Here is a 17,585-nt window from a genome sequence, read left to right on the forward strand (position 1 = left end):
AAGCAAGAGGCAGACAAGTTGTTCCTGATGTTGTCTAGGGGGCAGAGGATGAGGGTAGGTAAAATGTCAAGATACGTCAGATAAGATTGCCTAAGTAAATTTCTAAAGGCAGGTGCAATTTAAGTGGCTCTAAGGAAAGCCATTGACAGTATAAGACCACATCTGCTCTTTCCTTTAAAAAAATTTTTTTTTACAATTTTATTTGCAAGCAAAGAGAGAATGAATGAGTGTTCCAGGGCCTCTAGCCAAGGAAAACAAACCCTAGATGCAAGCACCATTTTAGTCATCTGGCTTTATGTAGGTACTGGGGAATCAAACCCAGGTCGTTAGGCATTGCAGGCAAACACCATAACGGCTCGCTGAGTCATCTTTCCAGCCTCTACATACATTCTTTTCCTTTTCTTTCTTTTTTTTTTTTGAGGGGGGGGTGGAGGTGGGGGTCTCACTGTAGTCCAGGCTGACCTGGAATTCACTATGTAGTCTCAGGGTGGCCTTGAACTCATGGCGATCCTCCTACCTCTGCCTCCCCAGTGCTGGGATTAAAGGTGTGCGCTACCACGCCCAGCATTCTTTTCTTATCATAGAGTTTCCAACTTTCAGCTTCTCAAAAGGATCTCCATCATAGCAAGAATTAAGAACCTTCCCAGATTTTTTCAGAAAATGAGCTTTCAGCAACCCATGACATAAGGCAGTCAGGTGTCCATGCAAGGCCAATCATACATCCAAATAAAACATCAAGACCAAGACTGTCAGGTCTACAGATTCTTCTGGTCACGTCTATGATGATGACCGTTACCGATTAAGTCTTGCACGCTGCGAGTCCACATCTCAGTAAAGACGGGCCTTGAGGGTGAGTACAAACCGCTACCAGTGGTTCGGCACCTAGAGCAGCTTTCCTAGGTCAGACACGCTGGATACGCAAAGGAACCTGAGACGTTACTGAAAAGGATCCAGGAGAAGGGTGTTTCACACAGACCCCTCCAGGTGACTCCGAAATAACTCCAAGTCCAAGGCGAGATCGCGGGGAAGCCGTGCAAACCAGCGCAGCCCTCGGGCAGCCACGCGCAGGGAGCGGGAGGCCGGCCCCTGCACCGTGCGCGCAGACCCCCTTGTCCACAGCGCCCCGACCCACGCTCAGCCCAGAAACCGAGCCACTTACCCTGCAGCCACCGACTGCCGTGAAGCCATCTGCAGCTAGCTGCCCGGCTCACAGGCCGCCCACCAGCGCCCGCAGTCAGCACCAGGCTCCTGCGGCTGCCCAAGCCCAAGAGGTAACGCAGCAGCGGCGGGTCACAGCCCAGCCGCCAGGAGGCCGCCATCTTCCCGGTCTTCTCCGGGACTGACCGCAACGCCGCCTGACGGCCGGACTCGGAGGGCTCGCAGGCCCCGCTTCCACGGTTTAGTCCCGCCCCTCGCAGACCAGCCCTCCTAGCACCTCTATGGCCACGCCTCCCTGACGGTCTGCGGCGCCGCCGGCTCTGCCAATTGGTGAGGCCCTTCCAGGCCCCGCCTTCTGCCTGTCAGCCCCGCCCTCCGAGCGCACGAGACTCAAGCCCTCCTAGCACCGCCTCAAACCCTCCCAAGGCCACGCCTCCCCGCCGGTCTGTGGCGCCGCTGGCTCTCCCAATTGGGCGAGACCCTACAAGGCCCCGCCTTCCGCTGAGTATCCCCGCCCCCTAGGCACCCGCCAGTCTTAGATCTCGCAGGCAAGACGTCCTAGCACCGCCTCCAACCCCCAGGGCCACGCCCAATCGGCAAGGCCCGCCCAGGCCACGCCCCGGGCTGCCCGCAGCGCTGCCTGATTGCACGCGTGTCCCGTTTGCCCGTTTTCGCAGACCGAGCGCTTTGGGGCGGCCGGAGCCGCACGTCTCCCTAGTCTAGGCCATGTCTGGCTGTTACGCTTTGGAGGGTGACTGTGGCTCGCGGCGAGGCGGCGCGCAGGTAGGTGTCGCAGGCCGCCGAGGCCCGGGGCGTGGGGTCGCAGGCCGGGCGCGGGGCGGTGTCACGCGTCACGGGCCGGGAGGTGGGGCTGCGGCTGGGCGCGCGCGGCCCCGGGGTACATGGCCTCCGTCCCGCTGCGTGAGCCGGGGACCTGCAGCGCGTGTCGCCGAGCGGGACGAAGAGTGGCCGAGTGGAGAGAGCGTGCGTGTTGAAGAGGAAGACAGAATGAGGAAGGCAGATGGCCCAGGATCCAGAAAAGTAGAATAAACACATTCAGTACCGTAAGATAAGCACTGCAGCAGACACAGGGAAAGACCCTAAAATTAGTTCCCCTTTCCTTTCATTATTCCTTGTTAGAAGCGAAGGTCTCATTAAAAATAATACACAGGGGCTGGAAAGATGGCTCAGCGATTAAGGGCGCTTACTTGCAAAGTCTGACAGCCTGGGTTCGAGTGTCCGGTACCCACGTAAAGCCAGATGCACAAAGTGCCCTATGCGTTTGGAGTTCATTTGCAGTGTGGCAAGAGGTCCTGGTGGATCCATTCCCACCCTCCTTATCTATTATTGATTGCAGATAAAAACACTTAAAAATAACCCAGGGGACTATTACTAAGCATTTATGAGCTATCATCGTGTTTGAATAGGTGACTTTTCCCAAATTAGCAAAGGGGACACTGAATGCTAGATAGACAAGACTGTATGAAAGGGAGGAGAATTCTGGTCGTGGACTCTGGACAGATCATTGGAGAGCCCCGCGTGGGTGGAGAATGAGAGCTACATATTAAAATCATTGCTACCTGTCTTGAAAGCTCACATGTTCTGTACTAAGACCTATGCGAGGACACTGTGCTTATGAATAAACATAAGGCAGAGAAAGATGCCAGAAACAGTTTATTAGACACAATAGGTTAATGGGGGAGGCGGGATCAATACAATGAGAGAAATTATCCAGAAAGAGAACACGGGAGAAAGTTTGTACCAAGCCCACTGCTCAGAGGCAGTGTTAAGGGGCTGCTTGGGTATGTGGTTTGAGATGTGGTTCTCTATGGCCAGTAGGGCAGTATATTTTTGTCAGGGCACCCTGGTTTTGCTCTTATCCCGCAGGACACCTGTGTGGGTCTGCTATTTTGGGGGACTGGTTAATGTGAATGAGGCATCACCAGTTGCTAGGGATCTGATGGTCCATTGTGTTTACTGGACTGTGTGATTCATGTACATTACAATCGCCTTGCCCTAAGACCGAGTGGAGTTTGTAGTTAAAACTTTCTGTTGGCTTAGCGGTTAAGCGCTTGCCTGTGAAGCCCAAGGACCCCGGTTCGAGACTCATTTCCCCAGGTCCCATATTAGCCAGATGCACAAGGGGGCGCATGCATCTGGAGTTTGTTTGCAAGCCCTGGCTCGCCCATTCTCTCTCTCTCCCTCTATCTGTCTTTCTCTCTGTGTCTGTCACTCTCAAATAAATAAATAAAAAATGAACAACAACAAAAAAAAACACCTTTCTGATGGGATGACAGTCCTCCCTGGAGGCAGCAGTGACTTTGCTCTGAACCCAGCCTGCCCCTGGGAAGGCAGCCTTGTGAGGTTGAAATAACTCAGCAGTGGCCTTCCTACCCAGAGCAGCCTCCACACCAAGGGCAATGGAATAATCAGCAAGACAGCTGAAGAGTGTTTGTAGGTAGTCAGGTGTGAAGGGTCAGAAAAGGAGCCAAGAATGACTTCTGTTGCTTTTTTTGTTGGCACTGTTTTGTTTTGCAGTGCTAGGGATTGAAGGTGAGGTCTTGCACATGGTAGACTCCACCACTGAGCTACATCCCCAGCCCCAACTTCTGTTTTGGGGGGAGTGGTTGAGGACTGGTCAACAGCCTCCAGAAAGAGAACATGGGAGAAAGTCAGTAATGAGCCCACTGTGGACATGTTGAGTTTGAGGTACGTGGTTGATGGTGGTTATATTTGTGACTCTTGAGCTCCCCAGGGAGCTCTTTCTTTGAGAGACACCCTGTTCAGAGCCCATATTACATTATTTTCCTCTCTCTATTCAGGTCCCACATTACATTGCCTGCCTGTCCATAACCCTTTCAGTTTTATCATCCTTTGATCTAACTTGCCCCAGTGCATTTATGTTTAGTGGCCTTTCTTCAAGTGTTCTATTAGTTAGGTAGGTTGACTCTTTTTAAAAGTTTATTTTATCTTTATTTCTATTTATTTGCAAGGAGAGAGAGAGAATGGGCTCCCCAAGACCTCTTGCTGATGCAAACAAACTTCAGATGCATGAGCCACTGTGCATCTGGCTTTACATTGGTCCTGGGGAATCAGATCCAGGTGGTCAGGCTTTACAAGCAAGCACTTTAACCCACGGAGCCATCTCTCCAGCCCCTTAGTTTTATGAAGCACAGTCTCACTGTAGCCCAGGTTGGTCTCAACTCACAGTGATCTGCTTACCTCAGTCTCCTAGTACTGGGATTAAAGGCATGGCTTTTCTAGTGCCTTAAAAATCTACTATGCCATGAGCACTAAGGAGTTATATTGTTTCCAAATTAGCCTATAACAGCAATCATTGAACATAACTCTCCAGTGACTTCTATCATTTGGACTATTTTTATTTTTTTATTTTTTATTTTTTTGTAGTTTTTCAAGGTAGGGTCTCACTCTAGCCCACGATGACCTGGAATTCACTATGTAGTGTCAGAGTGACCTCAAACTCATGGCAGTTCTACCTCTGCCTCCTGAGTGCTGGAATTAAAGGTGTGTGCCACCACGCCTGGCTTTTGGACTAGTTTTTCCTAACACTTTAGTCAAAGTATATTTCTCTAAAAGAGGGGGGAAAAGCACTTAGTGACAACTACTAAAGGTGCCGACATAAACGTGTTACTCACTGCCTTTAAGAAACTTGGCAGTGATAAATGCACCCCAGTATTACAGGTTCAGGTGTGAGTCCCAGGGTCACCTGCTGAAGATTTTAGGTTCTTGTGTTACAGGACAAGGAGTTGTACCAGAGCCACGTAGCAAGTTAACAAAAATGAAGGCATTTTATTAAGACAGTGAAAAGCAGCCCTGAGAATGGAAGTAAGCCTGTGAGCTGGAAAAAGCATATACTGAAAAAAGCCCTCGGCCCTGACCCTTTACGGGTCATTCACATAGACCCATTTCTCCCACATTTTCATATGGTGGGCTTTTCTCACGCATACTCCATTGTTACATATAATCTGCATTGGGAAGTTTCCAGTCTTTCATTGCCATCCAAGTCCCTGTTCTCCTGGCACATCAATACCTAAGGTACTGAATGCCAGTACTGGGCAGTGGGAGGGAGGAGCAAAGTCTTTTGTAAATGCAAGAGATGAAGAAAATAATTTCACACTGATTCACAGAGAGCTTTATGAAATAGGCTTCTAGACTGGCTTAGGTTTGGTTGGTTGGTGTTATTTATTTATTTTGCATGGGCATGTGTGTTGTATGCATAGTACAGCAGCCACTTGACCTGCTGAGCCATCTCCCCAGCTCCTGAGCCAGGTTTTGAGGAGACCAGAAAGAAGATACTGAGACCACCACATACCATGTCTAAGAGCTCATATTACACAACTCCAGCCTTCCTTGTTAAATGGGCCTATAGGCCCATTGTCAAGTCCAGCTATTTTGAGGTAGAGCAGAAAGTCAGATTGTGTGTGTGTATGTGTGTGTTCATGTGAAATCTTTTGATTTAAAATATTGGCTTAGGTTCTAAACATTGTGCTAGGCAAATACAGTTCTTGTGAGTCTCTTCAGTTCACAAGGCACCAGTAGGTATTCTATGATTTTCTTAATGTTAGACATATGATCTTAATTCATACAATGTTTATTAAGCAAAGCATTGTAGTAGATACAACTTACCAAGAACATGTTCATTACCCCTTAGAAAGCTGTCATACCTGGGAAGAAAAACTAAGAAAGCACTATTCCTGTTATTATTATTTTTTTTTAATTTTAGTGCCTGTAGTAGTATCATATATGGTTACCTGAATGTTTGTTCTTTAATATTACTACAACAAAAGGATATTCTAAGTGTTTGTCCTCTTTTTGCCTTGACCTTAATGATTCTATCAGGTTTTTTTTTTTTAAACCAGTTGCATGAAGTGGCACATGTGTCTGGAGTTCATTTGTAGTGGCAGGAGAACCTGGTGTGCTCATTCTTTCTCTCTAATAAATAAATAAAAATATTTTTTAATGCAATGACTGGAATCCATTAGATGTGAACTTTTCAACTTCACTTTCTTCCTTTTCCCACACAGTATAATGTAAATAAAAGTTCAGAGCCAGGGAACTAGAGCCATACTATGTGGTTTCAAATCCTGCGAGTCTGCTGTTTGTTACCTTGGACAAGCTAATCTTTCTTACAGTAGTCCATATAATCATAACATGAAATAAGTACTCAGTATACATTGGTAAGTTCTCTTATCGATGGAACTGACACACATGTACCTGTATCTTAGTTTCTCATTCATAAACAACACCTCCCTATTCTAACTTCAGCTTCTCTTTCTCCAAAGACTGACCTATTTCTTAAACCATTGCTGTCCTATACCTTTAATCTCTTCCTGTCTTCTAATTCCATCCCTTGCTGTGTTCTACCGTGTGTATGTTGAATGTCCCTTGAAGGCCCATGTGTGTAAGACGTCATTACTAAGTTGACGCTCTTGGGAGGGAAGGCAGGGCAGCAGGAGCTTATGGCTGACTGCATTGCATCCTCAGTCAGGAAGCAGAGGGCAAAGGGTTCTGGTGCGGCTCGCTTTCTGTGTGTGTGTGTGTGGGGGGGGGGGTTGCAGATGCACTTGCCCTGTGGGCACATGTGAAAAAGCCAGAGAAGATCATAGTGTCCTTCCTCTATTCAGCCACTTGTTTCCTTGAGATGGACTCTTCCACTGGACCCAGCGCTACCATGGCTGACCAGTGAGCCCCAGTGATTCTATAGTCTGCCTCACCTCCCTCCCCCCACCCAATCCACCCTACCGCAGGACTGGGGTTACTGGTACATGTGGTGTGCCCTACTGTTTAGTGGGTACTAGAGAATGGAACTCGTGGAGAATGAGTTGTTCTCAGCAGTCTTACCCACTGAGCTCCCTGTCCAGTCCCTCACTTTCTTTGTATGCAGTGCTGCAGTTAGAGTAGGTCTTGCCAACTCATTCCAGTCTAGAAAATCCCACACAGACATGCCAGAGGCTTGTCTCCTAGGAAGGTGATTCTAGATCTTAACAAGTGGACTGTGTTAACGGTGTTAACCCTTACACACTCTGACTTAATGTGGCCTTGGGGCAGTGATTTTCCACTCTGAGCAGTGTCAGGCATTCTCCCTCCAGAGCTCTCACACCTGCTGTTTGGTGTACTTACCTGTCCACAACACAGACCTTCACATGCACATGCCTCATCACATATTCTCCCCTTTCCCCATCCTTTAGATCTTAAATTAAATGCCACTTCTGCAGAGAAGCCTTCCCAGTCACCTTAATTATGTCAATTCTGTTTTTCTCAATCCCTTTATTTCCTTGCTGCATCTTATCTATTCTGTCTTTTTTAAAGTCCTCCTAGAGTATAAATTCTTACAGAGCAGTACTTTTTCCTGTTTACAGTTCAATTCCCAGAGCCTAGAAAAATATATGGCACATAGTAAGCACTCAGTAAATATTGAAGACTATATTGTTGCTAGAGCTGCTCAGCCAACCAAAACTCTGGGAGTCTTTGAAGCCTTTCTTTCCTCCAGTTGTCTCACGCAAAGGCCTTTCTTTCTGTTTAGGTTCTTAAGAGTCTTCCAACTCCATTTCCAGTTGCACTGTTCTATTTCACTGAACTGTTCCCGCAGCCTGGCCTCTTGCTTTGTTAGTCATCACCCTTCAGCAGTTCTTCACTGCTATAATAGAACGTTTTAAAACAGAGCATGAGTCTCTTGTCTTAGACTCAGACTCCTTTATAGTTTCCAGCCATCTGTAGACTTGAACTCCTGCACACCCTGAAAGGCCCTTTATGCACCGCCTCCCACCGCCTGTGAACCCAGTTCCGGCTCCTGAGTTCTGTGTGAGTAAAACACCTTTTCTCCTCTCCTCCCCCTCCCCATAACACTTCATTCAAATCAGCTATCCCTTCTAGAGTGGCTTCCCTGTTCTTCATCCCTCCTGTCCACATCTGGTTCCAGATCGCCTCAGGCCATACTTTGTATTACATACTGTGTCATTTATCAGAAGTACGGGTTTACCTTACTCATACTTGATCCTTCAGGCTTATGAGAGCATTATGGCGAATGAATGAATGAAATAAATGATAAATGCTGGAAGAAAGGCACAGAGACCAAATGCGACAGCACAGAACAGGAAGAAATGACTACTTGCTGGTATAACAACTGACAAGCAACAGTTTGATAATAAGCAACAGTTTGATAATTGTAACGATTGGAGAGCCAGCATAAGAAGTAACAATGCAAAGAAAAAATGTTTTCTTGCCTGGGAAGAAATTGTAACTTAATTATCTAGCAGATAACCCCCAAAATGTAGCAACTGCAAACACTGATTATGCCCTGCAGTGTCGCAGGGTTAGGAATGAGGTGGCAGTCATCTGTTGACTGGGATAGACTGCACAGGGAAGATCTACTTGTAATCTCACTCCTGTGAGTTCCTCGCGGAGCGGGCTTCTGCACAGGCTATCTACTTTTCATGACAGGGCAGCCAGTGATCCCTGTAGAGGGACCATGCAAGACTGAAGCTCCATGTTCTATAACCTCATCTGAGAGGTTGCATAGCATCACTTCTGCCAGCCTACTGGCATACAGACTAGCCCTGGTGCCATGCCAAGGGCTGTGCACAAAAGTGAAGATGAGAATATGGGCATCCTTAATAACCATCCTGTAGGCTGACTAAAACGGAGAGATTTATGTGAAAGAAAATAATTGAAAATGAGATTAAGACACACATGGACTTAACCAAGGAAGTGTGTGAGCATTAGATGCTTAAGGAACAGGTCAGTGGTGAAAGAATTGCATATATTGCTCATAGTATAGTGAAAGGGTAAGCTGGAGTAGGAGAAAATGCAGGCAAGTGAAAAAAAAAATTGCCTTTCTGTTTCCAACTGTCAGTTCCTGAGAAAAATTTTACTGGGACTAAAAATATAAGAAAAATGAAAATGTGAGTTTTCCAACTTTAATTGCATTCAATTTAAAAGACTACTTTTTATTTTGACAGTATCCTTCCTAATTTCATGCTTAAAATGCACTCTCTTTTGAAGAGAATGATAGTGGATAATTAGTGTCATAACTTAGCAACATTACATCATTCCTGAAATTTAGAAAACTACTAGTGTTTAAATTCAAAGTCTGGGGCAGGGAAAATGACTCAGTAGTTAAAGGTGCTTGCTTGCAAAGCCTTCCTTCCCTGGTTCATTTCCTCAGTACCCATGTACAGCCAGATGCATAAAAAGTGGCAAAGGTATCTGGCATTCATTTGCAGCATCAAGCGGTCCTGGCTTTCCCATTCTCTCCACCACCCCATCTAGCAAATAAAATAAAATATATACATACATACATACATACATACATACATACATACATACATATATTTAAGGGCTAGAGAAATAGCTTAGTGGTTAAGGCACTTGCCTGTGAAGCCTAAGAACTCATGTTCGAATCTCCAGGTCCCATGTAAGCCAGACACACAGTGATGCAAACATGCGATATTCCATGTGGGCACAAGGGGACACATGCATCTGGAGTTTGTTCACAGTGCCTGAAGGCCCTAGCACGCCCATTCTCTGTCTCTGTCTCTCTCTCCCCCCCCTTTCACTCTCTCTTAAAATAAATAATACAATTAAATTAAAAAAAGAAATTAAAGTCTGGTTATCACTGATCAAGACTACTAATATAAGGAAACTGAGATTCAGAAGCATACTTGACCTGTGTGGGGATGGAGTGGGGGTAACCGAAGCTGAACTCATGCTCTAGTCAGGGCTTGAGTGAGGAAGGAGAGGAGTTTCTCAGTGTGACAAGAGTGGAGAGGAGAGGGTTTTCCAGTGAAGTTGATGTTATGAGGAAGGTCAGTAATTCATAGAAGAGAATGGAGTGCGCAGAAAGAATCAAGAGAGCATGCACACACGTGGACCCTGATACTTTGGCTGCATGCGTCAGTCCCATCCGGAGGCCAGTGAAAAGAAACCTGAGAACTCTGATGTGAGTGAAAAATGTTACTGGGTACCTTGGCATTTAGACTACTTTGTAGCTGCAGGTACTGTAGAATACGGACAGTAATGCGGGAACTGTAGAGTCTTGATGGTAGTGCTGTAGGAATTGTGGGGTATTGACAGCAATGCTGCAGGAGCTGTAGAATGCTGACAGTAAAGCCACAGGAACTGTAGGAAGAGACAGCAATGCACACAGGTACTGTATCACAATAAAAGTTGTGTGCAGTGAGATTCTATTCATTGTTACCCTGTAGATAGGCTTTAGCTTGGCTCTTCGTAAATTCAGGACTCCTGATTACTTACCCCGTATGTTTGTTGAATTCTTTCTTGAACCAGTTCAAACACCTTACCGGTTCCCTCATTAAAGGATAAGGTAGGGCTGGAGAGATGGCTTAGCGGTTAAGTGCTTGCCTGTGAAGCCTAAGGACCCCGGTTCGAGGCTCGGTTCCCCAGGTCCCACGTTAGCCAGATGCACAAGGGGGCGCACGCATCTGGAGTTCGTTTGCAGAGGCTGGAAGCCCTGGTACGCCCATTCCCTCTCTCTCCCTCTATCTGTCGTTCTCTCTGTGTCTGTCGCTCTCAAATAAATAAATAAATAATTTTAAAAAAAGGATAAGGTAAATACTTTGGACACTTTGTTTTTCTTTTGGTGTTCAGAATCAAGTCTGGATCTCACGCATGCTAATAAACATACCCTCTACCATTGAGCAATACTCTCAGCCTGACACATTGTATGTTTGAATGAGTCTCCCAGGAAACCCTGTGTCTTAGTATGTGCAGGTGTTCGCTTAAGGTGAAAGAAAGATAGGGAGGAGATTAGAGCCTTGAGTATATATTTCAGTGAGAGGGTTGAAATTTCCTTAAATGGAAAACATTTGGAATGAAAACCTTCTGATATTTTAATATCTTGACTGAAGAGCTGGGGAGATGTCTCAGTGGGTAAGAAGAATGCTTGCTGTGCAAGCTTGAAGGCCCCAGTACAATTCCCAACATACATGTAAATGCCAGGTGTGGTCATGCGTGCCTGTAAGTCCAGTGCTGAGGAGGGTGCAGATAGGAGGATCACCAGAGCTCCCCGGTCAGCCAGTCCAACCAAAAAATGGGGTGCTCTGGGTTCAGTGCAAGAGTCTGTCTCAAGAAAATAAGGCAGGGCTGGAGAGATGGCTTAGCGGTTAAGCGCTTGCCTGTGAAGCCTAAGGACCCCGGTTCGAGGCTCGGTTCCCCAGGTCCCACGTTAGCCAGATGCACAAGGGGGCGCACGCGTCTGGAGTTCGTTTGCAGAGGCTGGAAGCCCTGGCGCGCCCATTCTCTCTCTCTCCCTCTCTGTCTTTCTCTCTGTGTCTGTTGCTCTCAAATAAATAAATAAATAAAAATTAAAAAAAAAAAAAGAAAATAAGGCAGAACGACAGAGAAGGGCACCCCATGTCTTCCTCTGACATCTATATATGTGCACATCTGCAAACACATGTTTGCATTGCCCACACTCTACATGCTTAACATGCACCCACAAAATGTTTTCAACTATTAACTACATTATCTCAATATAGAACCTCTTCTGTAAGTAACATACAGTGGTCAGTTTTTAGATACATACTGTACAATTACTCTAATTTAAAATCAGATCTAACTAATAAAACAGTAATATTATTGACATGCAGCGAAAGTTGGATAGCACTTTCTTGTCAGTTGTTAAGATGTAAATGCTACTTTCACATTCTTATCCTGGGCAGATTAAAAAGATTGCATTTCCATCAAATGTACCTCTGCTGGTGCGTGATTATTTCCCTTTAATTGTCACTTTTGCAGATCTGAGTTACTGAAACGTATTAACAGCAGCTGCCCTGCCCGGTCTTTGTTCTTCTGTAGGACGAAGCAGGCTGATTGCTGTATATAATACCTCAGTGCTGGAAAAAGACCAAAGGGAAAGGTGACCTTTAATAACACACCATTTTCTGTAATATTTGCAATTTGGATCATTTCAATGATTGGGAAACTGTAAAAGTCTTCCCATTAGCTGTATTTATAATATTGCTTAATTAAAGTATCATTTATTTTCCTACAAATACAAATAGTAAATTATATGGGGAATGGGTAATTTTAGCTGGATTTACTTTTCTTTCTTTCTCTCATTAGCCATTAGAATTTGCTAAATATTCTGTTTGTTTGTTTTTGGTTTTTCGAGGTAGAGACTCACTGTAGCCATAGGCTGACTTGGAATTCACTATGTAGTCTCAGGGTGGCCTCAAACTCACAGTGATCCTCCTACTTGTGCCTCCCAAGTGCTGGGATTAAAGGTGTGCGACACCATGCCCGGCAAATTTGCTAACTATTTTTATTTTCAGACAGTCACAGTGATCCTCCTACTTGTGCCTCCCAAGTGCTGGGATTAAAGGTGTGCGACACCATGCCCGGCAAATTTGCTAACTATTTTTATTTTCAGACAGGATCTTGCTCTTTACCCCTAGCTGGTCTTGAATTTACAATCCTGATCCCTCTACTTGCTGAGTGCTGGGCACATACCACGCTCAGCTCAAGGGTTTATTTATCATTAAGCAAATGTGACTGTGAGTATCAAAACATATTTTATTATTGTTTGAGGAATGTTAGATTTTGTACCTGATATTCATCAAGTTTATTAATTGTATAATTCAATTTTTTTTTTTTTGTTTTTTTGAGGTAGGGTTTCACTCTAGTTCACGCTAACCTGGATTTCACTACATAGTCTCAGGGTGGCCTCAAGCTCATGGTGATTATCTACCTCTGCTCCAAGTGCTGAAATTAAAGGCGTGTACCACCATGCCCGATATATATATATATATATATGTGTGTATATATATATATATATATTTTATAATTCAATTTTTATGTTACATTGTATACAACATATGTACAAAATTTGAATTTTACTTATATTTCTTAAGAATAGATAGGAAGTATGGGCTTTTTTTTAGAGCTGGGGATATGGGTCAGCAGTTAAAGGTACTTGCAAAGCCTGCCAGACTGGGTTTGACTCCCTTGTATCCACATAAAACCAGATGCACAAGGTGGCACATGCATCTAGATTTCATGTGCAGTGGCAAGAGGCCCTGGTATGCCAGTTCTTTCTCTTTTTCTCTCTAACTAAATAAGAATATTAAGAAACAGGCTTTTTAAAAATTTATTAGTTTTCTATTCTGCAAGTACAGGCAGTTTGGTACCATTATTAGGCTCATCCATGACCTACCCCCTCCCTATTGGCCCCTCCTTGTTGAGGTATATGGGTCGTGCGTTGTGGGGTTAGCCCACAGTTATTGGTACGATAAATGTCTCTGTATATCATGACCCTACATGGCTCTGACATTCTTTCCGCCCCCTCTTCCACAAAATTTCCCTGAGCCATGTTGGGTTCATTTTTGGGGTGCTTCAGTGATGAGGTGTTGGGGGCCTCTGTGGCTCTGGCTCTCTGATTTGGTAGGCGTTGATTTTTCTCTGTGTTGGTCTCCTTCCCCCTTGTCCTGGTATCCAGTTCATCAGGAAAACAGCACCCTTGCATGTTTTGCCAATTTTCCTTAGTTTCAGTCAGGGCCCTTTTGAGGTATGTCGGGGTGGCTCTCTCCTTAGGATCTGCATCTATCTGAAAAAGAGAAGCAGATTCTCCAATGGAGAGTAAGTTAGTGCCAGATCAAATGAGATAACCCTTACTTTTTTTTAATAGAGAGTTTAATAGGTGTAGGTCCTCTTGTACCCCATGATTGATGGTAACTTATGTTTGGATATGGTTCTGACTTGTTTCCCAGCTCCAGGTATGGGTCTTCTACCACTGAGGGGATCAGTTAGCCGAATCAAGAGCAGTTGTTTCCCCACCATGGCTGTGTGCCACTATTGTACTTGTGTGGGCATCACAACAGGTTATTTGCTGCTAAGTAGGTTGGACCATGAATTGCTTGGACAGATATTGGTCATTTCCCCCAGTCGCCCATGTAGCACCTTCTGGCACTAGACACGCTGACTGTCTGGGGACTGACTCTCTCCTGGCTTCCAGCCATGCTGTTCCATTTTATGTGTCAGCTGCATATGGTGTCTTCAGCAATAGGGTTTTACCACTTTGGTGGGTCATCAAGTACTCTGATAGAAATCTGTCATTCTTTTAGAAAACCTTGTAGGTTTCCCTGATCAAAAGCTCATTTTGGGTGATAGCCCCATGCTGGTACTGGGAGTTACAGGTCAGTGCCCACTAAGAAAATGAGGGAAAAAGGTAACTAATATATAGGAGTTAGAGAGGCGAGAGAGAAGGAGGGAGGGAAGATGTAGAGGATTTAGGTTAGAATTGATCCTATCCTCTCTAGTGTCTTGTGGTTCAGGTGTTTCCTGTAAGGGCCTGGTGAAGGTTCAGCCATTTGGTCTACCTTTTAGGAAGTAGAATTTTATGGTACCCTTGCCGTTTGGGTCTAGATTAGTGTTTCCCACCCCTTTAATGCCCTCCCCTCCCTCCCCATCCATCCTAGTGTAGTCCATGAAATGCTTGCTGGGTATGTAAGGTATCTTGGGTAGATTCAGGTTAGGTGTTGTAGATGAGTGAGACTATGTGTCGATTTTTTTTCTGTGATTGGGTAAGTTCACTGAGAATGATCTGTTCCAGGTTCAACCATTTTTCCTCAAATTTCTTTGTGTCATTTTTTCTTACTGCTGTATAGAATTCCATTGTGTAGATATACCACATCTTAGTTATCCATACTTCTAGTGATGGACATCTGGGTTGATTGCAGCTCTTAGCTATTACAAATTGAGCCGCTACAAACATGGTTGAGCAAATCTCTCTGGCCTGTGGTTTGAAGGTTTTAGGGTAGATGCCCAGTAAGGGAATAACTGGGTCTGTTGGTATCTCTATAGTCAGCTTTTTCAGGAGTCTCTGTATTGCTTTCCAAAGTGGTTGTACCATCCTACATTCCCACCAACAGTGGATGAGTGTTTCTGCTTCTCCACATCCTCGCCAGCATTTATTTTCATTTGATTTTTTGATGTTTGCTATTCTTATTGGGGTAAGGTGGAATCTCATAGTTGTTTTAATTTGCATTTCTCTGATGATTAGGGATGATGAACATTTTCTTAAGTGTGTGTTTGCCATTTGTATTTCTTCCTCTATGAACTGCCTGTTCATCTCTTTGCCTCATTTTGTGAGTGGGGTGTTTGACTTCTTACTGTTTAGATTTTTGAGTTCTTTGTAGATTCTAGAGATTAGTCCTCTATCAGTTGGATAACCCGCAAATATTTTCGCCCATTCTGTGGGTAATCTTTTGGCTTTGCTTATTGTATGCTTGTCTGTAAAGAAACTCTTCAGTTTCATATGATCCCATTGGTTGAGTGACTGTTTAAGATCGTGAGCTACTGGGCTTTTGTTCAGGAAGTCTTTTCCATTCCTATATCATGGAAAGTACTTCCTAAATTTTCTTCCAGTAGTATTCGAGTTTCTGGTCTTATATTGAGGTCTTTGATTCATTTGGATTTGAGTGTAGTGCATGGTGAAATGTGTGGATCAAGTTTCAGTTTCCTGCATGTGGTTATCCAGTTTGTCCTGCATCATTTGTTGAAGATGTTGTCTTTTTTCCAGCCTATATTGTTCAGACCTTTGTCAAATATCAAGTAGCTATAGTTGCTTGACCCAAAGTCCGGGTCCTCAAGTCTATTCCATTGGTCTATACTCCAGTTTTTATGCCAGTACCATGCTGTTTTTATTACTGTGGCTTTGTAATATAGATTTAGATCAGGTATGGTGATGCCACCAGAGGTATTTCTTTTGCTGAGGATATGTTTGGATATGTGAGGCCTTCTGCCTTTCCATATGAAATTTGAGATCATTTTTTCTACGTCTGTGAAGAACACTGTAGGGATTTTAATTGGAATTGCATTAAATCTATATATTGTCTTTGGTAGGATTATCATCTTCACAATGTTAATTCTACCTATCCAGGAGCATGGGAGGTCTTTCCATTTTCTCAAGTCCTCCTCAATTTCTTTTTTGAGTGTTTTTATGTTTCCATTGTATAGATCTTTCACTTCCTTGGTTAACGTTATTCCAAGGTATTTTTTGTTGTTGTTGCTATTGAAAATGGGAGTATGTCCCTTATTTCTTTCTCTGTATCTTTGTCATTTGCATATAAAAATGCTGCTGATTTTTGTGCATTGATGTTGTATCCTGCTACTTTGCTATAGGAATTAATCAGCTTCAGGAGTTTTGGGATGGAGTCTCTCGGGTCTCTTACATATACAATCATGTCATCAGCAAATAGAGCTAACTTAACTTCTTCCTTTCCAAATTGTATCCCTTTTATTTCCTTCTCCTGTCTTATTGCTTGAGCTAGGACTTCCAGTACTATATTGAAAAGCAGAGGTGAGAGAGGACAACCCTGTCTTGTTCCTGATCTTAATGGGAATTTCTCCTGTCTCTCTCCATTAAGTATTATTTGGGCCTTCGGAGCTTTGTATATTGCCTTTATTATGTTAAGATATGTATCAACCATGCCAATTCTCTCCAATGTTTTGATCATGAAGTGATGTTGTATCTTGTCAAAGGCCTTTTCTGCATCTATTGAAATGATCATGTGGTTTTTATGTTTAACCTTGTTTATGTGGTGGATTACATTGACAGATTTCCGTATGTTGAACCACCCTTGTGTTCCTGGGATGAATCCCACTTGGTCCAGGTGGATGATGCTTTTGATGTGATGTTGGATTCGGTTTGCGAGGATTTTGTTCAGGATCTTTGCATCTAAGTTCATTAGGGAAATAGGCCGGAAGTTTTCTTTTCTTGTGGCATCTCTGCCTGGTTTTGGAATTAGGGTGATACTAGCTTCATAAAAAGAGTTGGGTAGCTTTCCCCATTCTTCAATTGTGTGGCACAGTTTTAGGAAGATTGGTTTAAGTTTTCCATGAAGGTTTGATAGAATTCAGCTGAGAAGCCATCTGGTCCTGGACTCTTTTGGGGGGGAGGTTTTTTATTACTTTTTCAATCTCCATGAGTGTGATGGGTTCATTGAGGTGATTAATCTGCTCTGAGTTTAGCTTTGATAGATAAGAAACAGGCTTTTTAAATATGGTTGTGGGTCCACCTGTGTATATGAATGCGCATGTGTGTGCATGCACTTGTATACATGAGTACGTACGTGTGTGTGTGTGTGTGTGTGTGTGTGTGTGTGTGTATGCATATTCGGGCCAGAGGGCAACCTTGGGCATCATTCCTTAGGAATACCATCCACCTTTTTTTGAGACAAGTTCTCTTAGGGGCCCGGAGCTCTCCAAGTCAGCTAGCCTGGCTGACCAGCGAGTCTCGGGGACCCTTCTGTGTACATGTCCCCACCTTTGGAATTTAAAACGTACACCTGGCTATTTTGTGTGGTTACTGGGGATCAAACTCAGGCCCTCATGATCATGAGGCAAGTACTTTACTAACTGAGCTGTCTCCCCAGCTCTTAAGGAATTTA

At 44.3% G+C, this 17,585-nt stretch overlaps 2 protein-coding genes across 2 annotated transcripts in view; one reads left to right on the forward strand and one right to left on the reverse strand.

Annotated features, from left to right (window-relative positions):
• Pdhx (pyruvate dehydrogenase complex component X) overlaps nt 1–1,368 on the reverse strand; it is a 61,574-nt gene extending 60,206 nt beyond the window's left edge. The window contains exon 1 of the mRNA XM_004660814.2: nt 1,160–1,368. Coding sequence (XP_004660871.1) covers nt 1,160–1,319 — 160 coding nt within the window. The 5' untranslated portion in view covers nt 1,320–1,368. The remainder of the gene's footprint in view (nt 1–1,159) is intronic.
• Nucleotides 1,369–1,790: 422 nt separating this feature from the next.
• The window catches only part of LOC101616426 (APAF1 interacting protein), a 30,105-nt gene continuing 14,310 nt past the window's right edge, over nt 1,791–17,585 (forward strand). The window contains exon 1 of the mRNA XM_004660816.3: nt 1,791–1,941. Coding sequence (XP_004660873.1) covers nt 1,885–1,941 — 57 coding nt within the window. The 5' untranslated portion in view covers nt 1,791–1,884. The remainder of the gene's footprint in view (nt 1,942–17,585) is intronic.

This window comes from Jaculus jaculus, chromosome 8, assembly GCF_020740685.1.
Source record: "Jaculus jaculus isolate mJacJac1 chromosome 8, mJacJac1.mat.Y.cur, whole genome shotgun sequence".
NCBI classification, from domain to species: domain Eukaryota; kingdom Metazoa; phylum Chordata; class Mammalia; order Rodentia; family Dipodidae; genus Jaculus; species Jaculus jaculus.